The sequence below is a fragment of the Lagopus muta genome, chromosome 8, assembly GCF_023343835.1.
Source record: "Lagopus muta isolate bLagMut1 chromosome 8, bLagMut1 primary, whole genome shotgun sequence".
In the NCBI taxonomy this organism is placed as follows: Eukaryota; Metazoa; Chordata; class Aves; order Galliformes; family Phasianidae; genus Lagopus; species Lagopus muta.
In genome coordinates this window covers 30,254,712-30,267,793 of record NC_064440.1, presented here as the reverse complement: position 1 = coordinate 30,267,793, position 13,082 = coordinate 30,254,712, and the positions used below count along the sequence as shown (strand labels likewise).

At 38.3% G+C, this 13,082-nt stretch overlaps 1 protein-coding gene across 7 annotated transcripts in view; it reads right to left on the bottom strand.

Annotated features, from left to right (window-relative positions):
• TFPI (tissue factor pathway inhibitor) overlaps nt 1-13,082 on the bottom strand; it is a 206,608-nt gene that overhangs the window by 17,978 nt on the left and 175,548 nt on the right. For 6 of the 7 annotated variants that reach the window (XM_048953947.1, XM_048953946.1, XM_048953944.1 and 3 more), the window contains one exon: nt 11,464-11,537. In XM_048953947.1, the coding sequence (XP_048809904.1) occupies nt 11,464-11,468 (5 nt within the window). In that variant the 5' untranslated portion in view covers nt 11,469-11,537. Of the gene's footprint in view, nt 1-7,278; nt 7,578-11,463; nt 11,538-13,082 lie in introns of those variants that run through there. The other variant, XM_048953945.1, reaches the window with a different exon arrangement.

Below are 13,082 nucleotides of genomic sequence, written 5' to 3'. Positions count from 1 at the left end.
TCAGAATTTCCAAACTAATTAAAAGTTCATTAGGGAACCCACATATCTAATTAGAGAATAGACTCAATATCTCCTTCCCTATAGATAACTTTTTCTCTTTAAGTATAATACTAAACTTTGGCTAAGTTGTTTAATATCAGCTTCACAGAAATCTTAATAAGTAAGAAGCTCCTTGCCTACAGGCACTATTTTGTCTTCAGTGTTTTCGTATTCTCGTCTATGAAAACAGCTGATACGAACGTGCTAAAACAACGAGGGCAAGAGGGTCTGTGAGGAGAGAAGAGCTTGTCACTGATGTTTGCATATAGCTTTGTATTAAGAGAGCTGAAGAGATGCTACAGCTACAGCAGGTGGCAAATAGGAACCATCTTTAAGAGATTAAACTTTTCTGACTGGTGTATCTTCGGCTAACAAGTTATAAGTAAAACATCACAATAGTATTTAAGAAAACACAAGCAAGGATGTCTCAGAAGGGTGAAATACACACAGAACCCCCCCACCACCAATTTGTAATAGCAGCTCAGAACATGTGCCAGAACCAGAAATTGCTCTTGTATTTCAACATCAAATCAGAGACAGAATTTTCTCCCTCTACAACTGGTGAACGTTTTCCCCCTACATATAGCCCCTCACTGATCACATTTGAAAACAATGCACTATTAGAGGAAAAAAAGAGTCTTTACTGAAATGCCAATTTCAGTATTATCATTTTAGGTTAGGTCTTTATTCCTTCTTCTAGGAATTTACACAGTACAGATTTTAGATTGCAAAATTTAGTAAATCCATTTTTATCGTCACCAAATATTCCCCCAAGTCTGTTTCGAAGTAGAAGAAAAATGTAAGACAATCACCCAAAAGTGAAAATTCCAAATAAATTTCTTCTCCATCTGGAGAAAAATCTTCAAAACAGAATTATTTACATCATGAGCTACCATAACCAATAGTCATCACGTGATTCTGAAGATAAATTAGTGCATTACTATAAAGAAGAAAAATCTTTCTAAATTATGGTAATTCTATTATTGCATTTAACTCCTATTTTTCCCTGAAAAGTAGATCACATTAGAAATAAGACTTGTTGATGCTTTAGTCTAAATTCTTCATTTTGAGAAATTGCTGTCTAACCCAATATATATTTTATTGCAAAGTCTACTGGCAAGGCAAGAATTGTCTCTCTTCTGGCTAACTTTCCCCCAGGGTCATACACTCCCAAGAGCACTACGTCATGCATAGGTAGAAATTGGATGAAGAAGGTACACGTTTTATTAGTGAAATGATTAAATCCCTAACCCCTTTAACTCCTTAAGGAACAGTAAAATCCAGGATCAAAATCAATTTGGCAGCGCTTTTTAAACTAAACAATCCCAGCCCTCTAGAAGAGCCTAAGTTTTCCGACTGCATATTCAGTTGCCCAGTAACAGGGTTTTAGAGCTGCAAGCATGACACTGATTTTTTTATTCTTATTATTTTATCATGCATTTTTAATTCATTCTATTTCTCATTGCATTAATATGGGAAACACAATTCAAAATACTTGATTTATGTCATTCGGCTCAGTAAAATATCAAAGAACTTGAGTGAAGTGATTGCACAGCATGGGAATGCTAGGAAATGTTTTGAATACACAGTAATTCATGTTAATTGGTCTGAATATTGAGACCAGAACGTGAAAAATTTGGGGAGTACAAATAGCTCCTTACTCCAGCAAGGTTCTAATCTAGAACAGCCAGAGGTCATTTCAACATTAATACTGGCTTTTCTATACATCAAAATGTCAGTAAGGCAAATTTGCATGAATTCTTAAGAATGGTTCCTTAGTAACTGGCAGGTTGCTGCTCACAAACTAACCAGCTTTTAGATATGTTTTGGTATCTGAAAACAGACAACATCCAAGTTGCCTGATAGCAGAATTAAGTTGTAACACTGTGACTTGGCTACCGATATAATTAAACTCTTTCATTTGTGAGTAAAGCCACCCTCTTCTCTCAAGCTACAGAAAGCAGACCACAAACAATAAAGGAAATTCCGTGATGAAGATCTTTATTATTCGGTCTCATATAACCAGGACTTTTTTACCCTTCTACCTAAATGCAAAAAAATAACAAAAAATTATCTGTTTTTAGCAGAAAAGGCCAGAGAAGTAGAAAACTTGCTGCACTCTCTGAGCCCTTTTTAATGTACGGTTATTTAGCAGACTGTTCTGCACAATTTCTATAGTTACCAGAATGTTTAGAAACAGCTGTTTTTTCAGCATGGTTTTTATCTCTAACCAGTTAATGGGAAAAAGCAAAACAAAAGCTAGCATTTCCGTAGTAGCCAGAAACAGTTTCAGAAAATGCCATGAAGTGACATTGTAATGACTGTAAAAGTGACTCAATCACACTGACAGCACAGGAAATGGTAGGGAGAGAAAAAAAAAAAAGGAAAAAGACAAAGAATACAGTACATGGAAGAACAAATAGCAGGAGATAGGCTATGTGTAGTCGAAAGTTAAATTTAGCACAGCCTGAAATTAAAGATAAGGAAGTCTAATTAGCACCTCTGTTACAAAAAGACTTTTATTAGCTCACCATAGTTCTCAGACGTTATATTTGCCCTACAGTATCTTGTACCACCCCTCCAGGAGGCGTATGGCAGATGATTAATTGAACATACCTGTAGCATTGTTTCTCAGCCTGTTTAGTCAGTGAATTGCCTGAAAGCATTTTCACTGCATGTGCAGTTTTATAGCTATTTGAATTATCATGTTTATTTACTGTCTATCACACCATTTCTCAATTCTAACAAAATTGTGTCCCTTTACATTGAAAGGCAAGTCACAGGCTATGCAAAACTTTGAGATGTTGAGATGTATCTTTGAGATGCATCTGCATCCTAGTCCTGAAAACACCAGCTTAGCTCAAGAAACACGTCAGTTTCACTAACCAACATTTACGTCTCTGTTTGGTAAGATGTATCCCACCATGATGCATCGTTAGTACTTTTATTCTCTTGAGTGTCACTATCTTGGGGGGTAGTTACTAAAGGTCTGAGTTTTCTTTAGAACAAAGACACATTACATTCAGCAAGAATGCAAGAGCTAAGCCAACTTCCCAGCCTTACCAAACTAGACTTCTGCTAAGATTTATTTCCAGAGTCACATGTTGATTTGACAACATAAAACAGGATGGTTTAAAAAGTAAAACAAAACATTAGTAGTAAGAGGGATAGTTTACCTTCCACCACTCTGGCAGTACTGTCTTGAAAAAGATTTTTCTTTGTGCAAAATTATCCTGAAGCAATATCCAGTTTCCCTTTAGGTACTGCTTTGTGTGTGAAAAAGATTGAGAAAGCACCATGACAATTGTACACTAGCACATCGATCCATCTTTGTCAAGATCTTCTCATCACAGAATATCTTCTGTGACTAGAAGAGATGTTAATGCAACTAGTTTCTGCACTTAGTTTTTACATTCCACCTGCCTGTTTCCTTTCTTCCATACTTGCAGAAGAGAAGCCCCATTGCATATTAATTGAATTTCTATTTCCACCACATAGAGGACTAATGATGCAAATCAAGGTACCATATTAGCATGTCAGTTATTCCTTTATATGTGACAAGTGCATCTATGTGACATGTCATATTCCAATCTGAGGTAAATCTCTACTCCTCACATCCATCCCTGTTTTCATTGTGACATATCTTTCAACAGTGAAAGGAAATATTAATCTGCTCCTACCAAATGATTTTTAACCATGTAGCAAATCAAATCACTAATGTACACTATTTCACAAATCTAAAAACAACCAAAAGCCTACCACAACCACATAGTCGATCCTGCGCTTTGAAAACAATACACCCAAATCAGTCCTGTTACATTTCATGTGAAATACAGCCCATAAGCACCTTGTATTGAACAGATTTAGAAAACTAAGCAGTGAAGGTGTATACAGGATTCATGTAATGGTGCCTCAAGTTTCGTACAAAAAGTAGCTGATAGTAGAAAAAATACTGATTTCATTTTCAAACAGGGAACATCTTCAGCATCCTAACAGTAACTACCCTCACATCACAAAAGCAAACAGAATAGACAAGCAGTAAAATTAGTTAGGCTTTAGCAACCAGCACTGCAGCTCAAACAACAAACATCAACACTGCAAAGCTTCTAACCTGTCCTTTTAGCTCTTCTCTAATGGATTGAATCATTGCAGTGCTGTATAGGTGTCAGGTGTGTACATTCTGAAGTTGTACACACTACAGAAACGTAGCTCCTTGATTGCTCCTAAGTGTAGCTGTCAGCTACTACAAAGAGGCATAAGAGCAAGCCATCTGCCACAATGATTAATTTTAACCCTACCTGCCAATTAACATGAAACCTCACCACAAATCACGCTTTGCACGCATAATCAACATCAAAATAATAATTTTCTTGTTCTGTCAATAATCAACTTTAGTTCACTCTATCTTTCTCAGGTGAATACAGCAAAACTTTTAAGTTCAGTCGATGTGTGACATTGGATTACTACACAGTTAATGCTGCAATTATGACCACTGGGAATACCCCAGCTTCATACTGTCTCACATTATTGCCCTGCAGATACTCAAAACCAAAATAAAACAACACAGCTAGCCAGACAGAGAAGTGAAATGAGCTCAACAAAGCTATGGAGGAGAGGCCAGGGGAACATGACAGAAAATGACTAACAGTTACTCAGGAGAAAAGTAGAAAATGTTCACACAAAAACACTAATGCACAACTTTATGTTAATTCAAACTGTACCAGCTCAGTATTTCCTTCTTATAATTCAACTATTTTTAAATTACTTGTTGCAATGTCTGCTTTCAATATAGTTATTGTAAAATCAGTTTATTGAAATCTCTGTGTTCTGCAAGAAGGTTGCTGAACTTTCTTGAGACTAGGGTCAGCACATTAAAAGGCTTAGTTTTATTTTTTTTTTGTCTAAAGAGCAAATCAAATGAACTAGTTAACTTGGAGGGTATAATCACTTGTGTGTGGCACACATCAGGAAAAGTGACAACAACACTAACAGAAGAAAATGAGCAGTTGCATTAACAGCAAAGGGGGGAAAAAATCCCAAGGAAATTGAACAAAGTTATAAGAGAAAATTAAAAGGACTAAAAATAAATCTATTTTATTGTGAAGTAACTGTGACAGGAAAGGAATTGTATGACTTCCCATATGGTTTTGCTTCATTCTGTCCCCAGGGAAACTCTGTCCCATACTCTTGTGAAGTAAAATAAATACAGCCTCATAAGATAAACACACAGAAATGAGGGTAGTTTGTTCTCCTTAAAAAAAAAAAAAAAAAAAAAAAAAAAAAAAAAAAGTTAAAGATAGTTTAAGTGTGAAGGTCAGTAGACATTCGGACCCCATTTCCAATCCTTAAATAACACACCTACACAGCTTTTTTTTCTTTAGGAATGGCAAGCTTCTCCTAGTTTTTAAGAGAGAAGATAAAAGACTGTTCAAAACAGAATCCAAACAAAATGCATTAAGTTTTGGAAGTTGATAGTAAATAACATGCTCCAAAACTGCAGTATACAAGATCGTGATAATTCCCAAGACTTGAGTTTTGACCACTAAACATCCAATATTAAGGAGAATTCAGAAATTGGATTACATTAATTGTTCATACAGCCCTGAATTAAGAAGACCATAAATTTACAGTTCAAACATATTCTACTTTTAGAATATTAAGTAGATGAGTTACTGCTGAGTTTTCATCAGCAATATCAGTAAGTGTGGACACTGCGCTGAAAGGCTAAATGCACTCTGAAGATCATATAAGTACAATGACAGCTGAAATCCAATTCATCTCCAGACTGCAAATCAAACAGCACACAAAGAAAGAATAAACCGAATTACTGAAAGTTTACTTCCAGAAAAGAAAGTCAATTTAAAGTATAGTTGAATATTTTCCATCACAAAAGCTATATTAAAAAATGAAAGATGTGCATTTATCAACTAATTGCTCGTGTGACTACTTTTTAATGAAAATTTATATGGGATGTATTTGATAGGAAAAGAGGCCAAAGCAGATTGTGTTCTCATCTTCAGCTCCTTTATGTTGTTCTAATTGTATGCATTGCACATAATGTAAACTCTTTAATGATTACGTATCTCAAATTCAGCTTAAATAAGAATCTAAATTAATTTAGTAGGGATATAAGTGTTTGTCACCTTCATAGGTGACCACAAACTCTCTCCTAGTAGAATTAAAGAATATGAAGAAGGTTACAAAAGAAAAAGGACAATTTTTCCCAAGTAGATGCCTAGAAATTACTTAAGCTTGCCTTAGATGTTCATATCTGTACTGACAGCTTGGACTTCCTGTCTTTGCAACTGTCTGTAAGGCATTCAGGAAGGAAGGTTTATATCTTTATATGTTTTCCATGAAGTACTTTGATGATTAATTTCTACAGTATGAGTCACACTGACCTTTCACATACTCTCCCCATCTAAATTGTTGTCCTCTCTACTTTTCTCATTGTTACATGCCTTTTCCTCTTTTAACTTATATTTATGTTTTCTAGAACCATTATTTAAATCTTAATTTAGTTGAGTTTTTTTTTTTTTTTTTTTTTTAATACAGACCAGTATCATTGTTTTTCATTAAACCGTTACTGAAAATGAATTTTATGCAGATTATCTTAAATAAGATATTGAAGCAGTCCCCAGTGATGGTCGGATCACTAAAGTCTGCAAGCCTCACTCACTATCCTATTCATTGTCTGAGTGTTTTACTTCCTTGAGAATTTCTGTAACACATTGTGAGTGAAATTGATTTGTACTAACATCAGATTAATTTGCCTCTCCTTAAATGTTCTCATAGTATTAACTGGACATTACAAACATTACAAACTTTAGAAAGATTTGAAATAGCCTGGCACAATAATGTCTGAGTCAAGCCTTCCTTGAAGTTGTCGTACAAGAGGAATTGTTTTAATTAGAGCATTTTTTTTTTCTTTTTTTTTTCCCTTCAAACTGCAACAAATGGCTTTCTTTGAAATATCTTCAACTTATTTGGAGCTAAAAATACCTTAATCTGGCATTCTGACAACCGAAGATGAGTTGCATTAATTCTGTAAAGCTACATTAATTGCTGTCCTGTTTCAGATCTCCATATAGAAGCCTCCCTTTTTAATCTGCACATATTTCTGGAATCTAAATATTTGAGTACTGCATCTACCACATTCTAATGAAAACCTAACAGCAGACACTTTTCTACCAGCTAAAAAAGAGATTTACAAAACAAAGTATGTCACAAAGTACTCACCAAACTCCTAGGAACAGTTCTTGAACTCAGAAAGAATTCTTCTTGAATCAGTGCTGAATGTGATCCTCCCCTACTAATTCACGCTTAAGATAATATATGGGGGTGTGGTGTAAAACTACAAGGGCAAAATTGCAACCTGATCTTTCTAGAGCAGCCCCCTGCCTGTTGATTCATCAGCTAGTCGTGGCTGCTTTTGCAGAGCACAGAGGTTTACTCTGGGTAGAAGTCAGAGATCTGCAGCAGCAGCCGGGAAGTTTCCTGTTTCAAGTTTTCAGATCTGCCTGAGCAGACTGCTCTCTAAAAAGCACTAGCTAACTCGAAATACACTTTTAAAGAACATACAGACTATAGAATTTTCTATTATTTGTTCCTAGAAGACTTTGATTCAGGAGAATGCCATGTTCACTGCATATTTAAGACAAAGATGCTGTAGTTTTTAACTCTAGTGTCTTTTTTTTGTTGTTTATGTTTGTTTGTTTTTTTAACGTTCATCTGTTTTTAAATAAAGCCAAGCTATGCACACTAGGTCTAGGCTACATTGCAGTATCTGGAGCCTGACCATGCTAAAGACTATGCTGCCTTTAGTAAAACATACACAGTTCTCCTGTGTAGTATGCTGGCATGTACTGAAACTAAAGCTAAACATAATTATGGTATCCTACCCTTTTCTCAGCCACAGTACTCCTGTAAGACAGAGACATTTAACTTGCCCATATAAAGACAGTAGGCTAGAATCCTGTTCCTGGACACAACACAAAGGGAATTTCCCAAGTAATGAATTAAATAGCAACAGAAGGAACAGATGAAGAACAGTAACTTATACAATCAGCAGCTGTAACCAACTGCAATTATTTCCAGGCAAACAAGCGAATCAAACCTTTCATGGAGGATTTTTATTTGTATGCTCATCAACATCCTGAAACAGATAGGAAATTTCTCAAATCCAATTAACAGCCTTATTTGTTCTGAAAGAAACAGAAGTGCTTCTGGTAGCATTTTGGATATTCTGTCCATTGTTTCTGGATTGTAAGCATGTCTGCAACACATCTCAGGGCAAAGTCAGTAGCCAGCTGAGTTGACCATCTATTGACTGGATCAATAATTAAATGGATTACCTTCCCTGAGAGGGACTAGAGGCACTCAAAATGTAAAGGTGCAGCTTAAATACTGGGGGTTGGGTTCCACTATACAGTTACTAATTATCAGCTCCTAGCTCAGATAAAGTGGAGAGCTTTCAGGAGGAGCTAGCTGAATGGAAGCAGTGTGTCAAGTATGTAACATTAAACTTTAGAAAAACATTTTGGGGGCCCATGCGTTAGGAACTGATATCTGGTAGTACATCTCTTAGGAGTCACAAGTCAAATGGACCAAACCAGAACTACTAAAATGATACAGTGATTTTTTTTTTTTAAATCTGCCTGTAAATTTATAGTAGAAATAACATCACCTATGTTCCCCAAAATGACACATCCCCCCAATGTCAGGGACATTGCTAGGAGACTTCCCAGACTGATCTGCCCTTCTGACTACTATCTACTATTGATAGTACAGGCTAGCAGTGAAGAAGTTAATGAGAAAAGCCTGAAGGCTATCAAAGATGACTGCAGGGGGCTGGGGCTAGTAGTTGAAGGAACAGGTGTGCAGGTGGATATTACATTTGTACCTTTGGTATCAGGGAAAGATACCGGGATGATCCTAAAAACCCATCTCTTGAACAAATGGCTGAGGAGTTGGTACAAACACAGAAGTTTTGGTTTTTTTGATCAAGGGGCAATTTACTCAGCACCTGGCATGATGGCTGCAAATGGAAGCAGCCTGTCTCCATGTGGAAAGAGGGTTCTAGCCGAGAAACTGGTGGGACTTACTGACAGGTGTTTAAACTAGGTATGAAGGGGGAAGGGGACTGAGGAGGCAGTTCAAGGCTCAAAACAGAACTTGATGGGTGGAGACGAAGGAGTTCAAAGGCTTGGAGAGGGGTGGGGAGATGCTGCTTCTCTTAAGTGCATGTATACTAACGCACGTAGCATTGGAAATAAACAGGAAGATCTGGAGTTCTGCATGCGGTCGTGAGGTCACGCTGTCATTGCGATCATGGAGACGTGGTGGGACAGCTGGCATGACTGCAACGTTGTCATGGAGGGCTATGTGCTTTTTAGGAAAGATCGGCCAGCGAGGCAGGGTGGTGGAGTTGCTCTTTATGTGAGAGAGCAACTAGAATGTATTGAACTCCACTTGGGGGAGAGTGATGTAGCAGTGGAGAGCTTGTGGCTGAGAATCAAGGGGCAGGCGGGTAAGGGTGACACTGTTGTGGGTGTGTACTACAGGCCCACGGATCAGAAGGAAGAGGTTGATGAGGCCTTCCATATGCAACTGGATGTAGCAACACATTCCCAGGTGCTGGTGCTGATGGGGGACTTCAATTATCCAGATATTTGCTGGACGAACCAACATGGCCAGGCACGCACGGTCCAGACGGTTCTAGCAGTGTGTTGAAGACAACTTTCTGATGCAGGTGGTGGAGGAAGCGGCACGGGGAGGGGTGTTACTAGACCTTATTCTCACCAATAAGGGTTGTGTAGCTTGGGTTGTAGTGACCACGAGATGGTGGAGTTCAAGATTCTGAGTGGAAGAAGCAAAGCAGAAAGTAGGATTGCTATCCTGGACTTTAGGAGAGCCAACTTCGATCTCTTCCAGGACCTACTTGGAGCTATGTCCCATGGGCTTGGGTGTTAGAAGGCAAGGGGGCCTCTGAGAGCTGGTCAGCATTTAAACAGCTCTTCTTCCAAGCTCAGGATCGGTGTGTACCTGTGAGCAAAAAATTGGGAAAAGGAGGCAGGAGACCTGTGTGGATGAGCAAGGAGCATTTGATACTGTCTCCATGACATCCTTATAACAAAGCTGAGGAAGTGTTGGATAGACAAGTGGACAGTGAAGTGGGTTGAGAACTGGCTGACTGGCAGAGCGCAGAGGGTCGTTGTTGGTGGTGCAGTCTGGCTGGAGACCTGTAACCAGTGGTGTCCCCCATGGGTCTGTGCTGGTCCGGTCTTGTTCAACATCTTCATCAGTGACCTTGATGAGGGGATAGTGGCCACCCTCAGCAAGTTTGCTGATGATACAAAGTTGGGAGGATTGGCTGACATGCCTGAAGGCTGTGCTGCCATTCAGTGAGACCTGGACAGGTTGAAGAGCTGGGCAGTAAGAAACTGGATGAGGTTCAACAAAAGCAAGTGTAGAGTCTTACACCTAGGGAGGAATAATTGCATGCACCAATACAGGCTGGTGGATGAGCTGCTGGAGAGGAGCTCTGCAGAGAGGGACCTGGGTGTCCTGGTGGACGACAGGTTGGCCATGAGCCAGCAGTGTGCCCTTGTGGCCAAAAAGGCCAATGGCATCCTGGGGTGCATTGAAAAGAGCGTGTGCAGCAGGTCGAGGGAGGTGATCCTCCCCCTCTACTCTGCCCTGGTGAGGCCTCATCTGGAGTACTGCGTCCAGTTCTGGGCTCCCCAGTACAAAAAAGACAGGGACCTCTTGGAAAGAGTCCAGCGGAGGGCAGCAAAGATGGTGAGGGGCCTGGAGCATCTCTCTTATGAAGAAAGGCTGAGTGAACTGGGTCTGTTTAGCCCTGAGAAAAGATGACTGAGAGAGGACCTGATCCAGGTTTATAAATATCTGAGGTGTGGGGGCCATAGGGGTGAGGCCAGTCTCTTTTCAGTGGTACATGGAGACAGGATAAGGGGAAACGGACACAAGCTGCAGCATAGGAAGTTTGACACAAACATGCGCAAGAACTTCTTTACAGTGAGGTGACGGAGCACTGGAACAGGCTGCCCAGGGGGGTTATGGAGTCTCCTTCCCTGGAGATATTCAAGTCTTGCCTGGATGCCTACCTGTGTGACCTGGTTTAGGGAACCTGCTTTGGCAGGGGGGTTGGTCTCGATGATCTCTAGAGGTCCCTTCCAATCCCTTCAATTCTATGATTCTGTAAATACTTTCAAGATCGCTCGCGTCTCCAAAAATTTCTATTAAGAAATCTGACACAAACGTAGTTTATACTGTAATTGTGCCCCAAAATTTGTCTTACAGCTCTATTTTTTTTTAATGGCCTTCTTACCTTTCTATCAGTAAACAGATACACAGTACCAGCAGAACATCAAGAAGATGGAAAGAAAATGGTTGATAACTAACCTCATAGCTTAAGAGAACTGGAGCAGCAGTCATCTGGAATTTCTGTCATCAGTCTGAGTTGAAGATTACAGAGGCTGAAGTGGACAGAGAAAGAGACAGTGAGCTTCAGATTTAAATTTTCCAATACCATACAGCTTTACTTTATTTGTGCAAAATTGGTAAGTCTTAGCAAAATGTTATACTTGAACGCGGTGGTGTTCAGAAACAAAAATTGTAGCAAATGTCAAATATTTCTATTTTACTGTGACAAAATGCAGGCAAAGCATTTGCATTACGCAAACTTTTCCTTATGCATATACAATATGCACTATATACAATAATATGCATATACAATACATTATTTTGGGGAAATCTATAATCCATGAGGAAAGACTGGCAATAAAAACACAGCAGGAGAAACACAGAAGTGTTTGCCTATGCAAGCTGTTCTTCAGGTCATAACACAAGTGACTCTGTCAGTGAGGGCGTGACATTATTTGCATTCTTCTTCAACAGTATAGATATTTCTGATGTTTTATTGCCCCCTAGTGATGCCAATTCATTTTTCTATTGCTTAATTCTTTTACAACTTTCCACAGAATACAGTACATCACAGTAACTTGACTTTTGCAGTACTCTAAAATCCCTTTTGAATATATTTTTCAAGTTTTTCACTTTTGAAGTTTTCCAATTATTTCAGTGATTGATAAACAGCCTACATTTCCAAGTCTGAGGATGTACCATACTTGTCATTAATCTGAAGCAGAGGCCTGGAAGGAATACTGAGTCTTGAGCAAGTAAGCACAGCATAACTTCCACTGCATGGACTTCTTGAAGCTGTGCTATCGGTTCTTAATCAGTTTTTCAGTTTATTTCTCCATTTATGATCTTACATAATTTTACAACTACTTCTTCATTCACCAATTTCCAAATGGTAAAATAGTGGGAAACTTGGAACGCTTTAAAGCTGAAATTCTAAATAATTTGTTTGTATTACTGTCTTCTTGAAAAGCACAGACACAAGTTACTTCCTTAGTACAATTACAACAACAAAGTACAGAATTTATCACATAGCATTTTGAACAACAGCAATATTTCAAGAATCAGTTCCAACAACAAATGTGAATAACTGAGGAAGTAGGGGGTCAGGTCAATACTAAATACCACTTATTCTTTAGAGCCAGAAGCTATGTGAGATTTAAATTTCATTACAAAATTCACATTGACTTTAATTAAAACAAAATCAGGTACGAAAGAGTGGTATGAAATTTGCCACCTTCCTTACACATGAAACATTTCTGAATTATTTATTTCATAAATCTGATAAAAATGGAAACTTTTTCATCATACAGCAGAATTTATCCCTGTGGTAGATCTTACCTGAAACAAAATACGTAAAAGATACTGCCAGTTGAACTCTTGTTACTATTAGGTTATCAAAACTTATATGAAATGCTACATGCTCTCAGTAAACAATGTCTCAATGGAGAAATCAATTGTTTAAAAATAATTTATTCCTCACTTGGCTCGTACCATGTCAAATTCTCAAAGACACAATGGCTAATTCAACATCTATATAATTTTAATTAATCACCTATTCACTGTGTTTTCCATTCTCATGCATCCCCTACTTATCATCT